Raw genomic sequence first — 22,686 nt, 5'->3', positions numbered from 1 at the left:
GCAAGGAGCTTTTCATTATTACACGTTGCCCCCCCCAACTCAAGAACATACGCAGCAGCATCATGGCTCTACTCTTGCATTTATTTCTCTTCCAGTGTCTCTTACAAAACAAAACAAATCCTCAAACAGGATGATTAGTCTTTTTTTTTTTAAAAAAAGAAAAATGAAAACACACGGCAAAACGTTACAGTAGTTTTGTCTGCGAGTCCTCAGTGTGATGACTGGGACAACACACACACACGCGTGTGCACACACGCACGCACGGCGGCGCACAGTGGGGAAGACCGCTTGGCTCTTTATTGCTAAACCGTTAGCCTGTTGTGCATCTACAGCCTTTTTTAGTACAGTACACGACAACATGGTTTGAGGTGTTCGTTAGCTCTCCGTCACTAGCGATAATTAACCAAACAATTCCAAATGTGTTAGCGCGACTCCAACGCAACTACAATAAAAACAAAAAAATAATACGTAGACGCCCCTCCCCGAGACTTCAATCTCGGAATTACGTATGCACGTTTTTATTTTTATTTTTCGGGGACAGGTGTGTGCTGTAAAGTTTCACACAACTGCTCTTTGTTGATTGACAGCTCAAGACTGATGCAGCACCTTTGAAGAGTGGAAAGACGACAAAGAGAGGAGAGAAGAGGGAGGCCGTGAAGGAGGTTGGTTGGAAGTGTGCGATTTTCGGCGTAAAGGGACACGGACGTCATCTTTTGGATTGGCGGGAGGAGGAAGAGGAGGAGATCAAGTGGTCCCTCCGCTTCACTGGAGGTGTTTGTTTCAAGTCATGAGGGCAAGGCGGCAGGAGGAAGAGGAGTGGACAAAGTGTGCAAAAAGGAGGAAAAGGTCAACCAGTGGGAGATCGAGGCTGGACCAAGGGGGCGGGGCCATCACCAATTCATCATGGAGTTCCTATTGAGGGTCATGAAAAACACTTGACTGCTGCCTCCTGAGCGCACCGATGCAAAGAACACCTGAGGAGAGACAGAAAGAGAGAAATGATTGCCATGCCTTCAGCAAAGTTCCTGTTCCTGCAGGTAGCTGTGGTCATTGTTCCTGCAATGCAAACTTTGACTTCACGAGTTCTTGTTCCAGAGAAGAGACAATTCTTGCTTCTGCACATTACTTCAGCCGTCATTGTTCCTGCTATGTTCATTGAGAAAAGTTCTTGTTCCTGCCCGTACTTTGTCATTGCGCTCGCACAGGAACTTGAGTCTCTGGGCCCTCTTGTGCATGAAGACTCCGTCCAGGTGGCCCGTCTCCACCGAGCGGATCTCGATGGCTTTCTCGCCCCAGCCCATGATTTGATTGGAGTGGATGTAGGCTGCAGAACAAAAAAATAAAAATAAATTCACAATAAATACCTTGAATGTCCCCACATCATGCGTGCACACACACACACACACACATACACACACTTACCAACAGAGGTGGGCATTTCCCCCCACTGCAGCACAACGTCTTTGGTGATCCTGCCGTAGGTGTTGACGTAGACGCCCTCGTCCTCGTAGCACAGCAGCATCTCCATGCCGTCCGTCTTAGGTAACACCACGATGGCGTGCGGCGTCACCTGGCTCTGAATCTAACACGCACAAATGCACACGTACATTTGAGGGCGATAAAACCTGTCAAATGTAATCGTAAATCCGATCCGATTAAAATATCCCTGTGGGGTATTTAAGCCATTTTTTTTTTTTTTTTTTTAAATCCTCTGTAAGCAGGTTTGTTGACGCTGAGGCATAAGCGTAGTTAAAAGCTTCCTGTAATACGTTTGGGTTTGACACCAAAAAAGGGATTTGCAGGTGTTTTTCCCAGGCTTTCTCAGCTTCACAATTATTTGCTTTTTTTGTGATTGCTAAAGCATCAACTTCTGCTTGTTCTTAAATTCATTCAAACTATTATCTCGGGAAGACAAAACCCAAAAAGGGATTTTAAGTTTTACCACTGAAAAAAATGGTATTTCTATATGAACAACACAATAATACAAATATTTAAAAAAATACCTATCTGGCAAAAAAAAAAAAATATGGATACCAAAACACTAGATGGATTAGTAAGGTAGCCAACAACAACAAAATGCTATAATATGATGAAAGGACAAATTCAGTACAAACACACGAGTGAGTAGCGACAAAACTCATCTCAGCCCAAGACATATGGAAAATCACGGAAAAAAAGTTGATTTAGTAAAAAAAAAAGACAAAACTTTTCTTAGTTCGCGATACCGCAATTCTGATCTTGTGCTGTAGGGGGCGAGATGAGTTTCATCGCCTCCGTTCTTTTTGACTGCTAGGTGTGCTTCAACTAGGGCACGTTTTGGCCAGCTAGACATCTATCTGTACATCTACACAAAAGACAGCGTGTCACCTTGGTCTCTTTGGCGCACTGAAAGAAAAACAAAATTGGCAGGGAAGGAGCAGGAGAGAGAGGAGGCGGATGTCAATTATGCAATAAATAAAATAATTTGATGTATAAGCCAAACGGATGTGCTCAAAATGAAAAGCAATCTCTTTTTTCCTAAGAACCAAATAAAATAATTTGATGTGTAAGCCAAACGGATGTGCTCAAAATGAAAAGCAATCTTTTTTTTTTCCTAAGAACCAATCTGCAAGCAGGCATTAAAACCAAATTAGCTCGCCGCATGTGACCAGTGATGGACTGACAACTATTTAAGCGCCCTCGCGCCGGCCTAACGGCAAAGAGACGAGCCAAAATGCGAAGCTGCGGGAGAGCTGACAGCTGCCACTACGGAACAAAATGGCATCTTTTCTCAAGGGGGGTCTGAAACGCCCGTGACGGACGAGACACATTTGATAATCATGCTCAGATATAATTTTTGGGAAATCCCAACTTACGTGTGACGGGATGTAGATGTCGTAGGGGTTGCCCGAGTCCACGTCGATGACGTGGAAGCCCACGCTGGAGCCGTAGATGACCTTCAACCTCTGGCCTTCCTCCACGGTCAGGTCCACCAGCTGAGGACGATGCTGCAGCTCGGCGAACGACTGCCAACCAACAAACGGAAGCACGTTAAGCTCTTTGAAAAATTCCTTCACGCACCACTAGAGGGAGGCCCCATACCTTAAAGGCCATGAACTTGTGGTAGGGCTTAGGGGCCCAGGCGTAGATCTCCACCGAGTTCTTCAGAGCAATCACCAAGAACTTGATCCTCTCGTACTTCACTGGAACCACGACACAGGCATGAGAAGCATTCTCCAGTCCTCGAGTGCAGTGAGGACTCGCTACGCTAGGCTAGGCTAGAATCCACGCAGCTCCCGCTTACCGACTTTATAATGCACGCATCCTTCCAGTTCCCCGACGGTGATCCAGCCTTGCTTCTTCTCCACTTCCGGGTCATTGTGCAGTATTCTGTTCCTCAGCCAGGACAGGTAGTAAACGCGCAGCTTGTTCTTTTTCCCTGGGAGCAGCCGCGAGTTTGTTTTGAAGCTGCGCAAAAACCAGACCACGCCTCTAAATCTGAGCTACCCGATATGGTGACGAGCACGTTGAGGCCCTCCAGCACGTCCATTTGAAGAAAACGCCGCCTGGTGATCAGGTTGTAAACTTTTCCCTGGCCGCTTCGGTCGAGCAACATGAGGCCGTTCTCCGTCCCCACCAGCAGATTCACACCTGAAGGCACGCGAGCGAGGTAAGGTACGCAGCTTTTTGGATGGAGAGGGCGGAGCTTAAGTTTCAAGACGTACCCCAGAGCGCGGCGCAAAGGATCTCCGAGTTGAAACGCTTCTTGTACTTGCGGATCTCGGGCGTGTCGCTGTGAGGTCGGATGTTGGTGGGGTTGACGTTGACCACTGAGATCTTCCTGGCTTCGTTGAGGCGGGCCTGTTCCTGCCGCAGCAGTTCGCTGGCAAACATGGCTGCCGCGGCAAAGAGGACGCAGGTCATAACGGCGCATTCGGGATGATCGACTCGGAGATGAACCCTCACCAGCTGCTGAGTTCTCATTTTCGTCGCTCGGGGACGTTTGGTAGACGCGGGGGTCCACAAACGGGGTGAAGGACGATTTGCAACCGCCAAGACCGAACTGCGAAACGAAAAAACGAAAACATGCTGTCCATGTCCTCTGATTTCTGGAAGCGGCAGTGCGATTGGATGCGTTTCAAGGACCTCGGGCATGTCTCCCAGCTCCTGCAGGGCGGTGGGCGGGGCTGTGGGCGAGCTGCTCTGCCGTACCAGGTCGGGTAGGTTACCGTGGTTACCGTGATTCCCAAACCCGTTGCTCTCGGCGTGGCTGCCTCGCCTCTTTTCCTCGGCCTTAGAAAATAAAAAAAGCGGTCAGAGGTCGTCTCGTTTTGGTGTTGACGCGTTATGTGGGTGGTCACCTCTCTCATGACCAGCGTGCCATCTTTGGAGTTGCTGTAAGGCTCCGGCCCCTCGCTCAGTCCTCCGTAAGACTCGCCGCTGCTTTGCACGGCTGGCCTGCAGAAATTAAAAAAATATTTACAAGTCCAAATGATGCATTTTGTAACTAAGCAGAAACAAAATTGTCCAGCTCACATGATACGAGGAATGTCGCTAACGGCCACGGTGCCGTCGTGTCCCACTGGCTCGCCGTCCTCGTCGCTGCTTTCCGACTCCTCGCTGGACGACGAATAGTCAGTCACCTGTGTCGCAAAGAAAGCGCTCATGAATTTTTGAAAATAAAAAGTTGCCGTGATCTCGAGAGCGCACCTTAACCGGTGGCCGGTTCCCCTCCTCGACCCTCAACTCTCGCAGTTCCTTAGCCAGAGCGCTGAGGTCCTGAAAGGACACAATTTTTTTTTTTTCACACTTCAAGTGAACCATCACATTTTTTTTTTCTTTTCTCAAGAGTGAAAGGACAACATGGGGAGGCGGTAGTGAAGGTGGAGACGTTCTTTGAGGTGCTAAACCAGGCCACGCACGCATGTGCCTGCCGCCAGAGCGACCGGTAACCATGACAACGGATTGGAAGACATTCACAGATGCTCGATGGTTGATGTGACGCATGCGCGCATTCAAACGTCCATCCTGAGGTGGGGAGGGCAGGGGAGGGGGCACTCAGGACCGAGGAAAAAGGGGGCTCACTAACCTCATCTATGGCTTTCTTATAGCTCTGAAGGATGGAGGGAGGGAGGGAGGGAGGCAGAGAAAAGGTTTCGCCAAAACAATTTCCTACACTTGAGCAAGAAACTTTATTTTGTACGCATGGACTCACCGCGGGCCTGCTGGGTCGGCTTGATTCGCGGCCCTCCTCCTGTTTGGATCTGGCTTCCTGATTGGCTCCCAACGGCGAGGTCTCCTGTTTGCTCTGACCTGTCGGAGGGAGAACGACCACACATCAACAATCACATGGCAAGTACGAGCGTAAGAGAAAACGTACCTCTCCTCTCCACCGAGCCTCCCTGGGACGAGGGCGAGGAAGACGACGACGAGTTGGAGGAAGTTCTTTGCAGCATGGCGTCCAGGGAGAGCTCGGAGCGCCGCAGATCTGGGTTACTAAAACGGGGGAATATGGAGAAGTTAAATAATCCAAGAAGAGACCATACCGGACAAAACTTAAAGAAGTTCACCTTGCTCGTATAAGCTGAGATCCTGTTCGAGGCCCGGAACTGACACCGCCATTGGGGGAGTTCTTCCTGACCAAGGCTGGGGAGATGGAGGTGGTCCTCTGAGGGATCTGGAAAGACCATCAATCCACATAGTTGTTCATTCGCTGCTGGTGATGGGCCAAGGAAGGTCTTACCGATTGGGATTCTCGGAGCTTGGGCGGCAGGTCCTCCTCTCTTAGCCGGGCCCTCTCTCGATCTCGCTCGGCGATACAAAGTGGCGGACTTTGGATGTCAGAAGTCGGGTCGGAGTTCTGGCGGGGGATGTCGGGCCTGAGGACCATGCCCTCGCTCAGAGCGCCTCCCGTCTGGTCCTGCAGGGACTGAGAACCCGACATGGAGCTGGAGTGAGTCTTGACCGGGACCAGGTGGGCCATCTAAGGTGAAGAACAAGAAGCCGAGAATTGAGAAGAAGGAATTGCAGACAGAGTGCAGCATGAGAAATAAAATGAAGGAGGACCGAGGAAGACCGGGACAAGGACACACACACACCTGGGGTTCAACAGGACGGTGGGTGGGTGGAGTTCGGGCGGCCTGCATGCCGCCGCTACCAAAGGACTCGGATCGGGGAGGGAGGGAAGGGTCGGAGATCCGGTTCGACACTTTAGGCTGCAGTGCCGGAGAGCTCTGCCTGTTCAGCTTTGACCTCTCCTCCACCTGACACACACACACACCGCCGTCACTCAACAGCCCAGCGGCGGCGGCGTTTAGGACCTGCATTTTCGAGGACTCGCCACAAACTACAAATCAGCTGGATCAAAGTAAAAGCCTGCAAGGGAGCTCCAAATTTTGGAGTCATGGCCTGCTGTTTTCTTTCAGTCCCCCTTTGGGTCACGTCGCATGCGCAACGGGAACGATCCCCCTGGGAGGATTTTTGCAAATCCTCACTAGCTCATAATCTATCGGGGGGGATTATTTAAGATTATGACTTGGGTCGTCACAGCTACATTACGCATGCGGCTCTACGCGGATTTTGTTAGTAGTCAAGGAACTTGAAGGGAAACAAAATGGCAGCTTTTTGTTTAGTTCTATGGAGGCAGAGAAATGTTAGCATTGTCACCTAGAAGAGAAAGTTTGAGAAAAACCTTTGGCTACGTTTTCTTCTAGTCTACGGCGGAGTTGTGCGGACGGGTGGCGGCGAGCACTGACCAGTTTTTGGACCTGCGCTGGGGCCTTAGTAAGAACATCTGAGATGTCAGCGTGACTGGGAGCAGAGAGGGGCCTGCCTGGGGACTTGGACTGTCTGAGCGGCACGGGACCTTCTTTCTCAGGGTTACGAGGCGCCTTAGCGTCTTCCTTGACGCCGGTCGGGCTGCGCTTCCTCTGACTGCGGTTCTGAGCCCTCAACTCTCTGACCTGCTGACTTATCTCCCGCTTTAGCCCCGGGTCGAGGGGCACCTCGGGGTCGAGCGCTATGCGGAGGATCTGGCCGCCCACGGACGGCGTGCGTCTAGGGATTTGAGCTCGGGGCTGGCCGTGGTGGGCCGCCGGGGGCGCTTGATTGAATGACTGATGATGGCGCAGGTTCGAGCGAGGCGGGTTACCGCGCTGAACCTGCGCTTGCGGTGGCACCTGGGAGTCAAAGTTCTGAAAGTGTTAACTATCTCATCTCAGCGCGCTTTTCATCACCAACCTCTTTCGCCCAGGCCGGCTTGTCGTTGGGATGGACGACGTCTTTGTAGTGGTAGAGCTGTTTCTTCTCCGCCTGCCGCCCCTCCTGCTGCTGCTGCTGTTGCTGTTGCTGCTGCAGCGAGACCAAGTAAGCCCGCTCCTGCTGGAGTTGCCTCTGCAGACGCTCGGCCTGCCGCTGCTCTTCCACCTGCTTGCGCTTGTACTCCTTGGAGGGAAGAAAAAAGAAGGGCAAAACGTCAGCCGGATGAACCGAGCACAATTCCGAAGGGGATGAGCGGATGAAAGAAGGCAAAGCAAAAATGCACCAGAAGCAAACATTTAAATGGACAAAGAACAAAGACTGGCCAGAATTTCTACTAACAACTTGGGCTAAATGACTCGGGCTGGATAATATGCTTGGTCTGGAGGTGGAAGACAAAAAAAAAAAAAACCCTGGATGCTGCACTGGACGTGTAAACATTGAGCCAGGTTACCAGCAGGAGCGCCTGTTCCTGTAGAAGCTGCTGCTGGAGAATCTCTAACTGCCTCTGCTCCTCTTCCAGCTGCCTACGGATATACTCCTGAGCAGCGTGCGAGGGCGAAAAAAAATAAAACAGCAGCAACGTTGAGAAATGTTAGCGTTAGTGACATCTAGATGCAGAAAGGAGGAGGAGGAGATGCTCTGGAACAGGGACAGGGGTGGTGCTCCAAGGCATTGCTTTTAAACAGCACTTATTTCTTTAAAGACTTCAAACACACATTTAAAAAATATTGAGAGCAAGCGCAAATTGTCCAGTGTTAGTACAGTGAGCAATTTTGTTTTTCCAAACTAATTTCACAAAATACATGCATGATTATTATTAAAAGGAACCCGGAAAAGTAAGATGGCAGAAAACTACTTATCTTCAGAAAAAAAGTAGGCCGAGCTAGAAATAATCACTGGTTGCACAAATGTCTGCGTTCAAATTAAGCTTGTCAATGGTGAGCTGCTCCCTAGTGGCCAACATTGGAATTACACCACAAAAGAATGCTGTACTTTTTTTGGGAAATACTTTTGAAGACTATAGCTGGTAGCAACCTGTTCTCTTTCGGCGTGCCGTCGCTCCTCCTCTCTACGGAGCTGCTCCATTTCTTCGTATCGCCTCCTCTGCTCCCTTTCGTGCTGCTTCCTCAGCTCGCGCTCGCGTTGCTGCTGCTGTGGAGGGATTGGAGACAAACTTTTGATTGGACCACTTGGCACAAAGGCAGCAGAAAATTTAAAAGTATTGTCGACAACGCCTATTCCTGCTGCCGAGCGGCCTCTCCGAATTTGAACCAACCTCCTCCAGGCGGCGCCGCTGCTCCTTCTGCTCCTCGATGCGCTTCTGCCTCTCGGCCAGCAGCAGGCGCTTGTGCTCCTCGTTCTGCTGCTGCTCCAGCTGCTGCCGTCGTTGCGCCTCCGAGCGTTCCTTATTGGCTAGCTGCAGGCGCAGGAAATCCCGCCGCAGGGTCGACTCGCCGGGGATGTTGATGATGGAGCTTATACGAGAAGACGACGACGTGGCGGTTAAACTTGGAGATGAGCGTTCCATGAGTTTGTTTGTGGGCCGGCGCTGACCTGGGTTCACCCGAGTCGCGTTCCTCGTCTTCTTCCTCGCTGCCGCTGTATTCGTACTCGGTCTCGTCTGATGTTGGGAGACACACGTGGAAAATAACGAGAGAGATCAAAACCTCTTTTGTCTTTTTTTCACACACTCGGTTGATACTTTGTGACCTTGCCAAATCCTCAGTCAACTCCACCATTATTTTCCACCTTCTGCCACACACAAAAAAACTTTCCATACATCATCAGATGGCTTACGGCGTTTGTGACATGAAGCGATTAATCTGCTCAGGAATGACGCAGCGTATTCGGCCAGGCGAGGCCATCATTCGCTCGTTGAAAGCGGAACTGAGGTCTGTCACTGGATGTTTACTGCGTGACAAAGTTGGAAGTGTGTAAGGTTGTCCTCGGGGCTACATTGCTGCAATGAGTCTTGTTTCAAAATCCATTTTCGTAACGTCGCCTGTTTTCATCGCTGTATTTTTACCCATTTGTGAGTTTCTGTTTTAAAAATGAGAATTTTCGCAGTACTTTGTTGAGTATTTCGAGATGGATATTACAGCGATTTGAACTGAAATCACATGTGGAGTTCCACAAGGTTCCATTCTTGGACCACTTAAATTCATCCTTGCTCAGATTATGGAGCATCACAACATTACTCATCAGATAACACACAACTTGACATTTCAGTGTGACAATTTTGTCCTCTCGGGCCATTCTCACCTCTCTCGCCTCGCTTCTTCTTGGTGCGGTCGATGTGGTCCTTGAGCTGGATGCGGATCTGCCTCTCGTTGGGCAGGTCCCTGATGAACGGGTGCTTGAGGAGCTGCTCAGTGCTGGGCCTCTGGCCGTGGCTCTTCACCAGGCAGCTCTCGATGAACAGCTGGAACTTCTTCGACCTGAACGTGTCGCCGTGACAACAAAAACCAGTTCAGGTATTTCTGCTCGAATCGTGTCTCAATTAATTTCTCACCATTTCTTTGACTTGAGTCTTGGCGCGGGATTCCGCGGGATGAGGAAGAGGGCTCTCATGGGGTGCATGTCACACAACGCTGCGGGGTGACACATGAAAGCGGACGGAATTCTTACAAAAAAGGGCTCCTCGCTGGATGTTTACTGCGTGACAAAGTTTGAGTGTGCTCGGGGGCTGCGTTGCTGTCTTCAAAATGGGTCATAAACGTCACAATAATACATTTTTACTCCTGCCTCAGGATGATTTGTTTTGATGCCTTTTTTTTTTTCTTGCAAAGTGTTTTGAAGACAGAATTTGAGAACAATGACATTCCGGTCGTTGCACTCGGACGGACGGATGGACGGTGGCTTACGCGGCGCTCCTTCAGCCATCTCGATGGCCGTGATGCCCAGTGACCATAAATCGCTCTGCAACGACAGCAATGCGTTAATCCGGAAGGTGACCCTCAAGGCGTCAAACTCATCCCACGCTAGTTTCTCAAAGTACCTTGAAATCGTACGTGGCGTCTGGGTTCTCGTCGCAGGCGATCACCTCCGGCGCCATCCAATACGGCGTCCCGATAAACGTGTTCCTCCTTCCCACCGTGCGGTCCAACTGGGCCGAAACGCCAAAGTCCACTACGCAAGATAACGTATGAGAATATAAATTATTGCGCGAGAACGTGCGTTGAACTAAGTCCAAAAAAATAGACGACAATTTGATTACCTCAATCAAAATCGGCCTGACTCATAAACGTGAATGATCCTATAAATGATCAATAAAGATGCCTGCTCAACTTTTTTTTTACAGCGGGGAGGTAAAAAATGAAGGTGTGCCGACTGTCGTTGCAAACCCGCGTCGTAAATGGCCATAAGCCAAAAGTTACACACACACAGACACACACTTCAGGCCCATCCAATCAGCGGGGCCGTTTCGCCAAGTGGCTTTTACGCGACGACACCCACCTAGTTTGACCTCGGCGTTCTCCGTCAGCAGGACGTTCTGTCCCTTGATGTCTCGGTGGATGACCTTGTGCTGATGGAGATGAGTCAGGCCCTGAACACACACACACACACACACAGCCACACACATACAGACACAGTGTAGTACCATGAGCCAAGTAGAGATGATTACCAGGATGGAAAGAGGCTCATTTTCAAGAGGACCTCGACCGGCACCTCACTAAAAGCTTTTAAAAATATTGTCACGTCTAAATAGGAAAGCGGTAGTATCAAACTGCAATCAGCCAGTTAAAGTTCCTTCGAGCAGATCTGCTGTCAGCACAAACGGGCCAGATGAGCATCTGGTCGCCGCGGGATGCGCCGTCAATTACGAGAACTATGAATGACGCTCACCCTGAGGATCTCTCGGCAGATGTAGGCCGTCCACTCCTCTTTCAGAGAGTTGCCCTTGGTGTTCTTGATCAGATCCGTCACCGAGCCGGCGCCGCAGAACTCCATGACCAGCTGGGGAAAATAACAAGGTGAATGCCATCACCGCGGCATAAAATGAAAGGCAGACTTTGAATTTGTGAGTAGGTCATCGATGGAGGACGACAAGCCCGCCGTTGTTTTTCCGACCAAAGTTAGCGTCGCATTTTTGGTAGCATTAACGGCTCACGACTCGCCTTGTTTACACACACGCTGATCCTGAGCCCTGAGTGGCGTGGGAATACCTTCAGTGCCATGTACCCCGCCCCCCTCCCCATCTGAAGTTGAGTAACAACAGTGCACCCATAGCTGGTCGTCGATCCCTGGGGGGTTCTTCTTAATGAACGCTCCGTAGTAGGTAGCGATGTTGCGGTGGTGGCTGTACTTCTTCAGCATGTTGATTTCCGCTTTGATCTCTTCTTCCTCATCCTGAGACACAAACGCACACGGAAAGCAAAAAGCCACACATTAGCAATTTGCAGACGTAAATAACACAGTTGGCTAACGAACGACCCCCAGGATTTTTTAATTATGTGTTCGGGAATGCCAACATGTCAGGACTTCACTCACTTTTCCCATCCTGAGGTGGTGAAAGGAACGAATCCCATATAAATCACTTATGGTGTTCCCCAGGGTTCAATTTTAGGCCCACTGCTTTTTAACCTGTATAGGTTTAGCTCCATCTCTGTGTCTCCAGGTGACACCAGGCCAATGGATGCATTTTGAGGATAAATATTATATATTAAGATACGGCACTGATCCAGCAATTTCGAAGGCACTCTGGGTGAAAAAAAAAAAAAAGCCACCGATTGTTGTTTTGCTTCATTGTTGCGCTGAGTAGCGAGTGTAGTCTCTAAATATAACTGAGATCCCTCTCTCCCGCTTTGCAGACACGCTTGAGACCACACTTCTGCCCTGATAGCAGCAGCTAATATTACCATGGCGATGGGCTTGTCCTCATTTTCCTCGCTGCCACTGACTCATCGCTCTTAATTAGATGACACGGTGGTATAATCGTGGGAGTTGGCGGTTTATGCGAGAGAAAGTGTGTGTGTGTGGGGGGGTGCATTTGGGTGTGAGTGTGTGCTTACCCCGGTGACATCCATGACCTTGATGGCTGCCAGCTGGCCTGTCTTAACATGGCGACCCTGCAGAAAGACAGGAAAGGGGGAAAAAAATGGAATAAAATTCCAGTCTTTGCTATTCGGTCAACAGGTCATTTGAGTTGTGACGATTCTGATTTGATGGCTCAGTCGGTCAGAAAATGACTGCAAGAACTGGGCCAGAGGTATCACGGCATCTTATCGAGGTTACCCTAAGCCTCGGGGTATGCTGGAAGCCGAAGCGGGTCAATGCAGATGATGCTAACGAGGCTAAAGATGCTAAGACGGCAAATTGCATCACTTTAACTCGTCTGGATTGAACTAATTAATATGCCGGTTTGGTGTCACAGTGATCTCGGGCAAGACCATCGACGTTAATTTCGATATTTGGCAGGATGAAATTGTGATTCATCGTATACTATTACGATTCACATTATAGTGAATGGAACCGAAACAAGGATACGACTGGAGGCAGATGGCGTTTTGGGGGTCGGACTCGAAAGCGCCCCCTGGGGGCTCCCACCAATGGGTCACTGTGAGAAGAAGCCAAAGCGGAGGGGGCTGCCCCAGTTAAAAAAGCAGTTCGGATGATTAGCCGTCGATTCATAAAAAGAAGGCGGAGTGGTCCAATTTCATCTTCCAAAAATCAAGATTCGAAGGCGACGACTCATTGTCAGGAAGAACAATCGAGCGGCAAGCAAAGCCAGCAAAGATTTTTTTAGATGCTTCTTGTTCTCACGCTGAAAGAATCCGCGAGAGGGAAATCTGGGCAAGAATTGCTCATTAGGATCAGAGTGCCCCAATTCCACGGGCACAAGGGCCGGCTTTGTTGGCGGCCCACAAAAAGAATCGCGGCCTCTTAGCAGTCAGATCTGCCTTGACTTGTCCTTAACCAACTTCGACCTTGTTTTTTTTTCCCGCCGGTGATGTTGCAAATCGGCAGAGCCATTTGTCTTCCGTAAAGAAAAGCATCTTAAGTTGACCAAAAAATGAAGACCATTTTCTGTCTCCTTGACACGGATATGTCCTCTGTGTGACCTTCAGATATGCAAAATCAAAAGCCGCAAGCGTCGCCTGGCTTGAAATTCATCTCGCCATGTGCCAGATGGAGCAAGAATGATACCCGTCAGGGGGCAGGCTGGATTGGCACCAAAGTACCTGCCGGTATTATTAGTTTTTTTTGATTGAACAGAAAGTCAGATATATTTGTTTCGAATTGAAACATAAGGTCGCAACCATAACCGGAAAAGCGATCGCACACCATATTAATCGTGGCCATTATTTAGTGCAAGCGGTTCTGATGCTCATCCCCATCCTCCGCCCGTTCCGTTTGTGACTCTCTGACCTAAATCGACAGTTTTTCCCTCTCGCTCTTATCCCGCTGATTCCCTCTCATTATCCAACCCTCTTAACCCCTCTTTCATTCCGTCCCTAAATGCCGCGCTCGTATTTCCGAGCCCCTCTTATTGTGTCGCGGCTCAGAGGCGACGTCTCGGCGTACGCTAATTCCCGCAAAACAACCTTAGGCTCAGAGCGCGACGAGCAGATGTGACGCCGGGCCGGGTCAGGTCGGGCCGGGCCGGGCCAAGCCAGGCGTCACATCTCCTTTTGTGACTGCTCATGTGTGGATGAGCAAAACAAAAAGCAGCTGATTCCGTCCTCCGGCGCCGTCATCAGCTTCGCGGAGTCCCGTTCGAGTTATTGTTGATCAAATGTGTCGAGAGGAAAACACGTCAGTCACGGGAGGTGCCCAAAAGCAACGGCGAAGCTGGCAGGCCAGGTGCATTAGCGTGATAACGCAGCCAATTGGAAAAGCGCGTTCCGCTCGGATGGCCGCGCTTGTGAAGCTGACAGTCAACTGATAGCAAACTGATATCCAATCAGCCTCCGGGCCCACGGCGTCGCACAAGAGTCGATACCGCGGGAGTCAAAGGGGAAATCGTGCCAGAGCCGTGCTCCGCCCACATGCAATGTAAACGTTTCACAATTTAGCTTTGAATTTTTTTAATTTGGTTGCAGGGCGACAAAATCTCCACACGGTAGAAATGGGCATGTGCGCCATTGTGGGAGCGAACACAGCCTTGACTGCCACCCAATTATTTATTTATTTTTAAATAATATGAATTAATAATATGATGCTGCTACTTGAATGTAATAAAATGCACAACACACCTCTGCAGAGCTCAGAATCCATTTCTGCACCTCAATGAAATCCACCAATATTGCCACAAGCGAGAGCTGCTTTTAGCTGGTCTAAATTCTCGTGTGTGTGTCTGTGTGTGTGTCTGTGTGTGTGTGTGTGTGTGTGTGTGCACCATGGGGTGCATAAGATGAACTTCAATGTGTGCGTGAGATGATTCACTTTTACGATGTGCCCTGCTAGCATATATGGAGTTGAAGGTTAAGGCTAGCACACACACACACACACACACACACATACACAGATATATACATGCGCTGGTGGCTGCAGGACGAAGGATTTCTTTATCATGTGTGACTGGGATGCCTGCCACTGCCTTAATATAACCTGCTGCTGGATATCCGAGTGTGTGTGTGTGTGTTTTGATTGTTGAAGTGCACGACCGTCCGTGCCCTTGCCAAGTCAGTTATACACACACGCACGCACGCACACACACACACCATCACCAGGACACATTTACTATGCAGGACACTTCCTGTGGTAGCTTAGCAACAGTGTTGGCCGGGCATGAAACTTAAAAACACACACACGTGTGCACGCGCACACACACACACAATCCCGTTGTGTACTTTGCATGAAAGAGCAGTCCCCTCACACAAGTTAGGAAGCGAGGTGAGGCAGAGGACAGGAAGGAAGGAGACAGAGGAGGAAGGAAGCAAAGGAATTGACGTTGGGACGATGAGAAAGTTTGACCATGCCATGAATCCATTCCAGCTAAATAACATTTGCAAAGCTTCTCCCTCCAAATGATGACCCAGAAAAAGAAAAAAATGAATGAACACTTGCAATGGCTAAACTGTCAGCGAGTAACTCTTTGTCAAGAAGGGGAAGTGGGTTACGCCTTAATCCTAATCCTAATCCATGCCATACTGGTAATCCACGCATATAAACAAAAACATGAGATCATAATTTGCTGAACGCTATCCCAACACGGGTCCCAACATTAGTGTATCGGCAAATTATTAGCGTTCAGGTTTAAATGCTGTTAGCGTAACACACTGCCTTAGCTTCTTGCTAACTCTTTATTGTATTGATGTAGCTGTTAGCTTGCTAAGGCTAACAGACTATAAAAATGTATGTTGCCATAAAGGCATCCAAAATATGAGGAAAAACTCAAAATTGACATTTAAGACAGAGAGAGTAAAGGCAGCATAGAGTCGTATTTTTGTCATTTTCCAGGCCAATATTCGTGAAACCTGCGCCAGAAAAACTAGCTAGCGGGCCGATGAAAACGCCGAGTGGAGTCGGAAGACTTTCATCAGATTTTTAGACAGGAAAAGAGGGCCGAAGTCATCTGAGCGTAACGGAGCTGTGACAGCAATGTTTCAGCCTTCACCCCCCGGAGCGTCAACACTGAACTCCGTTGACCTTCACTCCCATCATGCTCTGCAGCAGGTGCCGGGAATTACGGCCACTTTGGCCAAACGAATGGGCCAAAAACACTGTTCTGCCTCGCCGAACGCAAAGAAATAAGGGAGCAATCAAAGTGGCGAGCACACCTCGCCGCAGTTAAAGACACCTGCAATCTCCGCAACACACACACACACACACAGCCAGTAAACACACTCACTCACTCACACACACACACTGCTGTGGAATCAGTGAAGCAGTAAATAAAAGTGACAAAGGCCTCCATTCCAATCTAATACTGCCAAGGAAACACAAGAGGCGGCCCGAGGCGGCTCACGGAAAAGGAAAGGAAAAGAGACCCGTTCGAAAAGGAGAGCCGTGACAATATGGAAGAACAGAAGAGACTTGGATGGAAGAGAGCGATTTTTTTTTCTTTATTGCCGGCTACAGGTGTGGGTCGGTGTACGAGCAGACAAGCGGCACGTGTTGAGGGTGTTATCTGCTAAAGCCTCCTGAAAGTCTAATCAGTCACCGGCGGGCTGCATTCCCCCCCCCGCTACTGTCAGCGACCGCTCACGCTACGGCAAGATAATTAGCAACGCGGCGCAACATTAGCCGTGATGTATTTTTAGCTTAACACTCCAACAGCAGCAGCAGCGGTGGTGTTCTTCCACTTCCCTGTCAGCTGTAAGGTGTCGCTGCCATGTTTTCCCAAGCTAGCTAGCGCATCAGCGACTCGCTAACTGGTTCAGACTGATTGGGTCACAAGTGCACTCCCTCTCTAATTCACTCATTTAGTAACACTGATCCCTCACTTGGGGTCAACCTTGCCCGATGTCTTTTGAAGAAACTGACGGCAGCTAAAGTAAAACGAGAGAAGACGAGGGTGGCGGTGAGCGGATTCAGCACAGTGGCGTCACGTTCCCGTGGCGCCGGAGGTCAAACCGAGAGGTCAGCTAGCGACTCTGCGGTATAGCGCGGAGGGTGTGTTGTATTGCGGCAAACCCAAATTGTGTGTAAAGAACAACAAAAGAGGTTTTGGGCATCAGATGCGGCTAATTGACCGGGTGACGGCCACGCACGGTGGATTGTGGGTAAGTGGGCCGCGCGGCCTTAGGTAAAACGGCGCCACAGAGGATACGGGCTAATGAATGCGCCGGCAGGTGCGTCGTAGGAGAATTGGCACATCTGCTGTTCCCACGGTAACAAGCAGCATCCACCTCGGTCACGGTTCAGGGCTCATTCATAAGGACTCGGGAGAGCGAAGCGTGCGCGCGTGTGTGTTCATGCAAGTGCCGACGTGTGGAAAAACAGCAGAGGCACGACAGCCGGGGCAGAAAACGACACGGTGTCAGTCAACGTCAAGAGGCGGACGCTTTTTCTTGCTGTTCCGTGACAGCGTCTAATTACGAGGTGTTATTTGGGGAATCTACTTTTCTTTGCAAGGATTGTCGGATTCATGTGTGGGAAGTTGGCGTTAGGGTCCAATCATGGAAAGTGGAAGTAAAAAAAAAAAAAAAAAAATCTGTCAGAATGAGACTTCCCGTTTTGGTTGCTTCTTTGCCGCGTGGAGAAAGTGTGTGAATTATGCAAACGCGACTAGCGCGACTAGCACGACGCGTGTTAAAAGCGAGCAGGACGGCGAGGCGACATCCTTCACGCCGCGATTGGTCGTGCTCGCCACTCGTCCTTGGAGCCCATCAAGGGAGAGAGAGATGACTTTCCCCCGGCGGGAACGAACGGGCAGTGTAATTAATCAATTAGCCGATCAATAAGTCGTCTTGCGGTGGGAAGGAGGGGCTGCATTTTGGGGCTGTATCTTTTCTTGATTTCTTAGCCAAACATGTTTGCCATTCGCTTTCTCGCGCGAGGTGTTGCGGCAGAAACGAGATGAGAAAGTACGAGCCAACGGGAGAGTGGAAGAAGGAGAAAGCGTTGAATTATTCACCATTACCCGTGTTGGCTATTTATGGGCCTTTTAGAGCAGCCAGTGCAAGTTCTATAGAGTGCATCTATTTGATACGTTCACGCCGTCGGCTGCTCGCTCAAGAACTGCTCACAAGGGAGGCTTCACCCCCCCCCCCCCTCGCTCCCCCAAAAGGGATGAAAGGGGAAAAAAAACCTGATTATTTATTGATAGTGGGGTGAATGGAAAGAGCGTTGATAAGGAAGGAAAGCGCAAATGATCTGACGTCACACGGAAAGGAGCAGATCTCGGAACGGCGCGCACAATCGGAGAAGGGGTTTTGATTTAAAAGGCCAGCGTATCGAGATGAATCGATTAATGTATCGCGATTAATCGTCATGGCCATGTTGGATTTGACCGTTCAAAGATCAGATTCATCTTTTTGTAGCCGTGTTTCCGATCGGAGGCTCTTCCATTTAGCGGTTCCATTGATCGCCGCGGAGAGAATTAAGTCTAGTATCTTCCTTTTCTCACACACAAAGAGTCTAAAAATGGTTCAGCGGCGGCATTTTACCCAACTAATATCCACCAGACTGAAGGTCAATTTATCTTCTTACACTCTCAGATTGAGCTGCTCACAGTATGATGATCCTCTTCGGGCTTATAAACGCCGAGACAGAGCCTTTTTTTTTTTTTTTTATAATAGAGTACTTTTCTTTTTGTTGCTCCAGTGTTGATGCTTTTATTTATCCATTTATTTATATAAACCATGTGGAAAAGTGTGGAAAGGTGACAATCATAATATTTTTGGGGGATATACAAACACACAATCTTGCAACCAACATTATTTAACAGTAGATTTAGAATTCAATTTTGCGTTTGTGAAAATCGAACCTGCTCATTCGGGTGTGCTCGCCTCGACCACCAGGGGTAGTATAAGACGAAAAGTCAGCCAGTAAATGAGCTGTGACTTTCCAGCACGGAACAAATTTAACGGCGACGTTGCGACACAATAACAGCTGAGCAAGACACTTCCCGTGTCACGCGCGCACACTTCCCCTTGCCTGACACACACACACAATGGACATGGTCTTACCTTGTACACTTGGCCGTAGGTGCCATTTCCTACCAGCTCCACAAGCTCAAAGATGCCAGCGGGGTCCTGAGAAGACAGATAAGAACAGTGCGGCACTATTAGAACCATGGCGACTTAAAGTTTAACGTTTGGGGTTGTTATTTCTAGCAGGTCTGAAAATGAGGCGATTGATGGCAATTAAGGGCAAACTAAGGTCATTGGTTGCATAAACAGAGAAAGCATCCATGTAAAAAACGGAAAGTTGTGGCAATTGAGTGAAATAAAGTCCAGAACGAGGGTAAAGCTAACAATAACAGCTAACAATAGCATGTGTTGATTACAACAGATAAGCTAACCACCTAAAAGAAGCGATTGGTGGTGATTAAGGCCTTAACAAACATCGGAATGCATTTTTTGTCATTTCCTGAAGAAGAATAATCGATATCTGTGCAAAACAGGTGATCGGTGGTCATTTAGGGCACAACGCTTTCACAAATCCCACGTGCAGTCATCAACTTTTCAATCACTCGCATCCCAGTCGGGATGTAAAACCGAAGCCTTCTCATGGTGAGCACATGAAGACATTTTGCATTCTTGCTTTACGAGCAGAGAGCCCCCGCCGGGTCCCGACAGCTCCTCCGGAGTTCCGAGTTAATTAGCCGAGGCGCTTTGCACGCCAACACGCTAAGTGAAAGTCTTTACGCAGGGCTACTTGACAGTGGTTGCTAGGAGCGCGTTAACCGCTCATTCCACTTAGCGTAGTCGTACGTATTCGTGACAAAGAAGTGAGCATTTTTAATAAAGGTGACACGCTACCGGGGCTTGGACATGCAAGCAACAAGACCGGACTGGAAAGTGTGACAAACCCGCTGACCCCCCCCTCACACACGGACACCTCCCTCTTCCAATCTGGTGCCCGTTGCTACGGCATTCCAACAATAGCCGCTATTCTACCCGGGCTTCCTTCTCAAGTCCATCTAAGGCTCTCATTCAAGGGGGTTGTCAAGTTAAAGTGTTTTTTTTTTTTCTTTCCTAAATAAATCTTGTAAAATAAATAGCGCTTGTCCATCGCCGCAGGACTGTTTTAGCAAGTCAAATGTGCAAAGCAAAAAGTGTGATTAAGTGATTAGAAAAGTCACATTTGTTTTTTAATTAATGAATATCTTTAAAACTTTTTATTACTCTGATGCACAAATCTGTGAAGCTTTTTTTCCGCATGTCGCTTATACAAAACTGTTACAATAGTTTCCATGCTTGTGAACAAACACATTAGAAACCTCAGTGGATGTCTAATCGTCACTATTTAAAAAGTCCTCCCTTCCGTTTTTAGCCTCGTCCTCCCGCCGCATCGACTTGATGGTCTCGGGAAAGTGAATTACACACAAGTGGGGCGGATTAAATGCGAGAGCCTTGAGAGGGTGGACGCAGTCTTGATGGCGGGCGGCAAAGTGGGATTTGGTGGTCTGCACTTGGAACACAAAAGTGATGAGGCTCCCAGTCTAAATTCCCTGCACATCCCGCCCACATATCGCCGCTGCATTATTCATCGCACGGGAATCGAGTCTTAATCACGCGTTTACGAGAAAACGAGCCGTGACAGAGTTTGCCCGCCGCGTCGGGTCTGATTGACAGATTCCTACCAGGATGTCCAACCGGGCCAATCTAGGCTGTGATCCAGCTCACCTGCTAAGTGCTTTGAGTTTCAAGTTCTCGGCCGGGATCTGAATCTGGTGGTCTGTAGTGGGAGGGGGTTCCAAATGGGTCAAGTGGAGATGGGACGTCACGGCTGAGTGAAGAGGAGGAAGAACCCGACGAGGGGACAGACTCGCATACAGTATATCGGCGATTCATGAATAAGCCTTGTGTAAGCCCCCGGGCGCTGCCGTGGCCCCGTTGCCATGGCGTTTGCGGTGCCGAGGAATGCGGCCTCGGTGGGCAGCGGGCTTTGAGATGGCTATTGGGTCTGGGGTCTTGACGAGTGTTGTTTTTCTTTGGATTAAGATTTTTTGAAATGAATATTTGATATTATTCCACCATATACCAGAATTGGTCTTAAAATTAGCCACATAAAGGCCAGGGTTGAGATTCAAACCCAGAACCTTGGAATGGTGAGGCGGGTGCGCTAGCCACTAGCCATCCTGCCTATAAAATTCTATACAAAACATGAGAAAGTTAAAAAAATCAACAGCGGCAGTAAGCAGCAAAATCTACTTGTGCCTCCCACTCGCTTTCTTTGCATCTTTGAGTGCAAATAGAGACAAAAACCACAACCCCCTTCCCACCACCACAACCCCCCCGGCCCCCACCTCCCCGCATCAGACCCATGCAGCTGACCTACTTCCTGTCTAGTCCGTGGATGACTGTACACTCAGATGACAGCGTGTGGAGGGGGGGGTTGTTGTTATTTGGGTTTAAAAAGCCAGCATATGTGTCAGAGGCAAACGGCCGAGCTTCTGTCCTTCGTTTATGTACGCGCACCCGCTCGTCATTACGGCAAACGGCTCGCTGACCGCCATCTTAAGACATCAAGGAAATCATAATTGATGCTTTAACACTTTGCATCAAAGTCGCTGTTATAACTTTTTACGCAACGCATATCTGAACACAAGGGATGAAGCAACTAATGTAGACAGAAAATAACATACACACGCGTAGATTCTTTATCTTTTGTAGAAATAAAACTACTATCACAGCAGCTTGTCACAATAGTTGTGAAAATATCTTTGTTTTTATCTGCATTGCTGCATTTTACTATGCCCTAGTGGCCAAGGCCGGCACTACAAGGGGTCCAGCACAATTGAAGTGAAACATTAAATGCTGATGCTTGGTGAGATTAGATTTTTTTTCAATTCTACTTAATCATTTTTTTATAGAGTACAATGTATTCATTTCTAGTTCAAGTGGGCTTAAGGGGCAGGGGGTGGGGGGGTACCAAGGATCCAGGTCAGCAAAAACACGTACCCACACACCCAAGCGCACACAGTACTTGAATAATACACACTTTTAGCTTAATGCACCTGCTGGTTCCTGTGTCAGGTGTACCCAAGAAGTAAGAACAATGTTGGGTTGGTTTACTCACCCTCAAAGCAGACAGGTCAATTTCATCCAGACTCCGAGCCGGGGAGTCACTCGCCATGGCGGAGTCACACTAAAAAGAAAGATAAAAAATAAATAAAAGCAAAAAAAAGAAAAAGCTCTTAACGTCCAAGGTGGTCCTGCCGTTGAATGTTTCTCCAGTTAAAGCGAGGCGAGGACGACGGCGACCGCTTCCCGGTTCATGTCAGCGGGACGGAGGGGAAACAGAAGCCGGTAGTGATGCCTCGCGGGTCGGCTCGAGTGTGTGACTGTGACAGACAGCCAGCGGATGGAAAGCGGAAAGGGAAGGAGGGAGGGGGGGAGGGAGGGAGGGGCTAAAAAGGCGGACCCGCGCTGCGGGGAGTCTCGCACTTTCAACGCGTCATGTGACTCGCTCGTGTCATCCAAATGATACGCTCATTATTGTTATAGAAATCCATAATTAAGTGTGAAAGACAGTTAAAGGTCAAAATAAGTACACAAGTATTCTTCTATTTGGTTTTTATTAAAAATAAAAATATAAATACAGATTATTACCATAGTTTACGTATTTTATATATATTATATATATTATATTTATATTATATTATTATTATTATTATTATTCATTTCTTGATGATCAGTATGTCTGTTTTGTTTATTTAAAATATTTCACTTAGTTATATAGAATATGTTTAATGAAATTATGTTGTTATAGTTACGATGAACCTTTTAAATTCTCTATTTAATCAGTCAATCAATTGTATTATTATTGTTATATGTAAATTTCTAATTGAATCAATGAAATAAAAATCATGTTTTTTTTTTCAGACAATCT

At 48.5% G+C, this 22,686-nt stretch overlaps 1 protein-coding gene across 14 annotated transcripts; it reads right to left on the bottom strand.

Moving 5' to 3' along the window:
* Nucleotides 1-60: 60 nt before the first annotated feature.
* On the bottom strand, nucleotides 61-22,167 carry tnika (TRAF2 and NCK interacting kinase a). 14 transcript variants are annotated; one of them, XM_049740645.2, is made up of 36 exons: nucleotides 21,874-22,167; nucleotides 18,816-18,881; nucleotides 12,252-12,308; nucleotides 11,464-11,589; nucleotides 11,086-11,196; nucleotides 10,696-10,786; nucleotides 10,238-10,368; nucleotides 10,104-10,158; nucleotides 9,752-9,830; nucleotides 9,502-9,677; nucleotides 8,794-8,860; nucleotides 8,516-8,714; nucleotides 8,275-8,391; nucleotides 7,691-7,777; nucleotides 7,219-7,422; nucleotides 6,735-7,157; nucleotides 6,078-6,242; nucleotides 5,723-5,962; nucleotides 5,550-5,656; nucleotides 5,360-5,475; nucleotides 5,195-5,292; nucleotides 5,069-5,092; nucleotides 4,690-4,758; nucleotides 4,516-4,622; nucleotides 4,341-4,437; nucleotides 4,126-4,272; nucleotides 3,946-4,042; nucleotides 3,705-3,875; nucleotides 3,487-3,630; nucleotides 3,284-3,418; nucleotides 3,082-3,182; nucleotides 2,856-3,005; nucleotides 2,368-2,385; nucleotides 1,423-1,582; nucleotides 1,185-1,324; nucleotides 61-974 (listed from the first exon to the last, which is right to left on the bottom strand). In XM_049740645.2, the coding sequence occupies exons 1-36, from the start codon at nucleotides 21,928-21,930 to the stop codon at nucleotides 891-893; spliced, it is 4,416 nt and encodes a 1,471-aa protein (XP_049596602.1). In that variant the 5' UTR covers nucleotides 21,931-22,167; the 3' UTR covers nucleotides 61-890. The 14 variants fall into 14 exon arrangements, with proteins under 14 accessions (XP_049596602.1, XP_049596603.1, XP_049596608.1 ...); XM_049740646.2 differs by having other exon boundaries at nucleotides 8,275-8,388; XM_049740651.2 differs by lacking the exon at nucleotides 7,691-7,777 and having other exon boundaries at nucleotides 8,275-8,388.
* Between the last annotated feature and the right edge of the window lie 519 nt (nucleotides 22,168-22,686).

The sequence above is a fragment of the Syngnathus scovelli genome, chromosome 14 (assembly GCF_024217435.2).
Source record: "Syngnathus scovelli strain Florida chromosome 14, RoL_Ssco_1.2, whole genome shotgun sequence".
Classification (NCBI taxonomy): Eukaryota; Metazoa; Chordata; class Actinopteri; order Syngnathiformes; family Syngnathidae; genus Syngnathus; species Syngnathus scovelli.
Note: the sequence above shows the minus strand (reverse complement) of the source record. Positions and strands in the feature narration are given on the sequence as shown.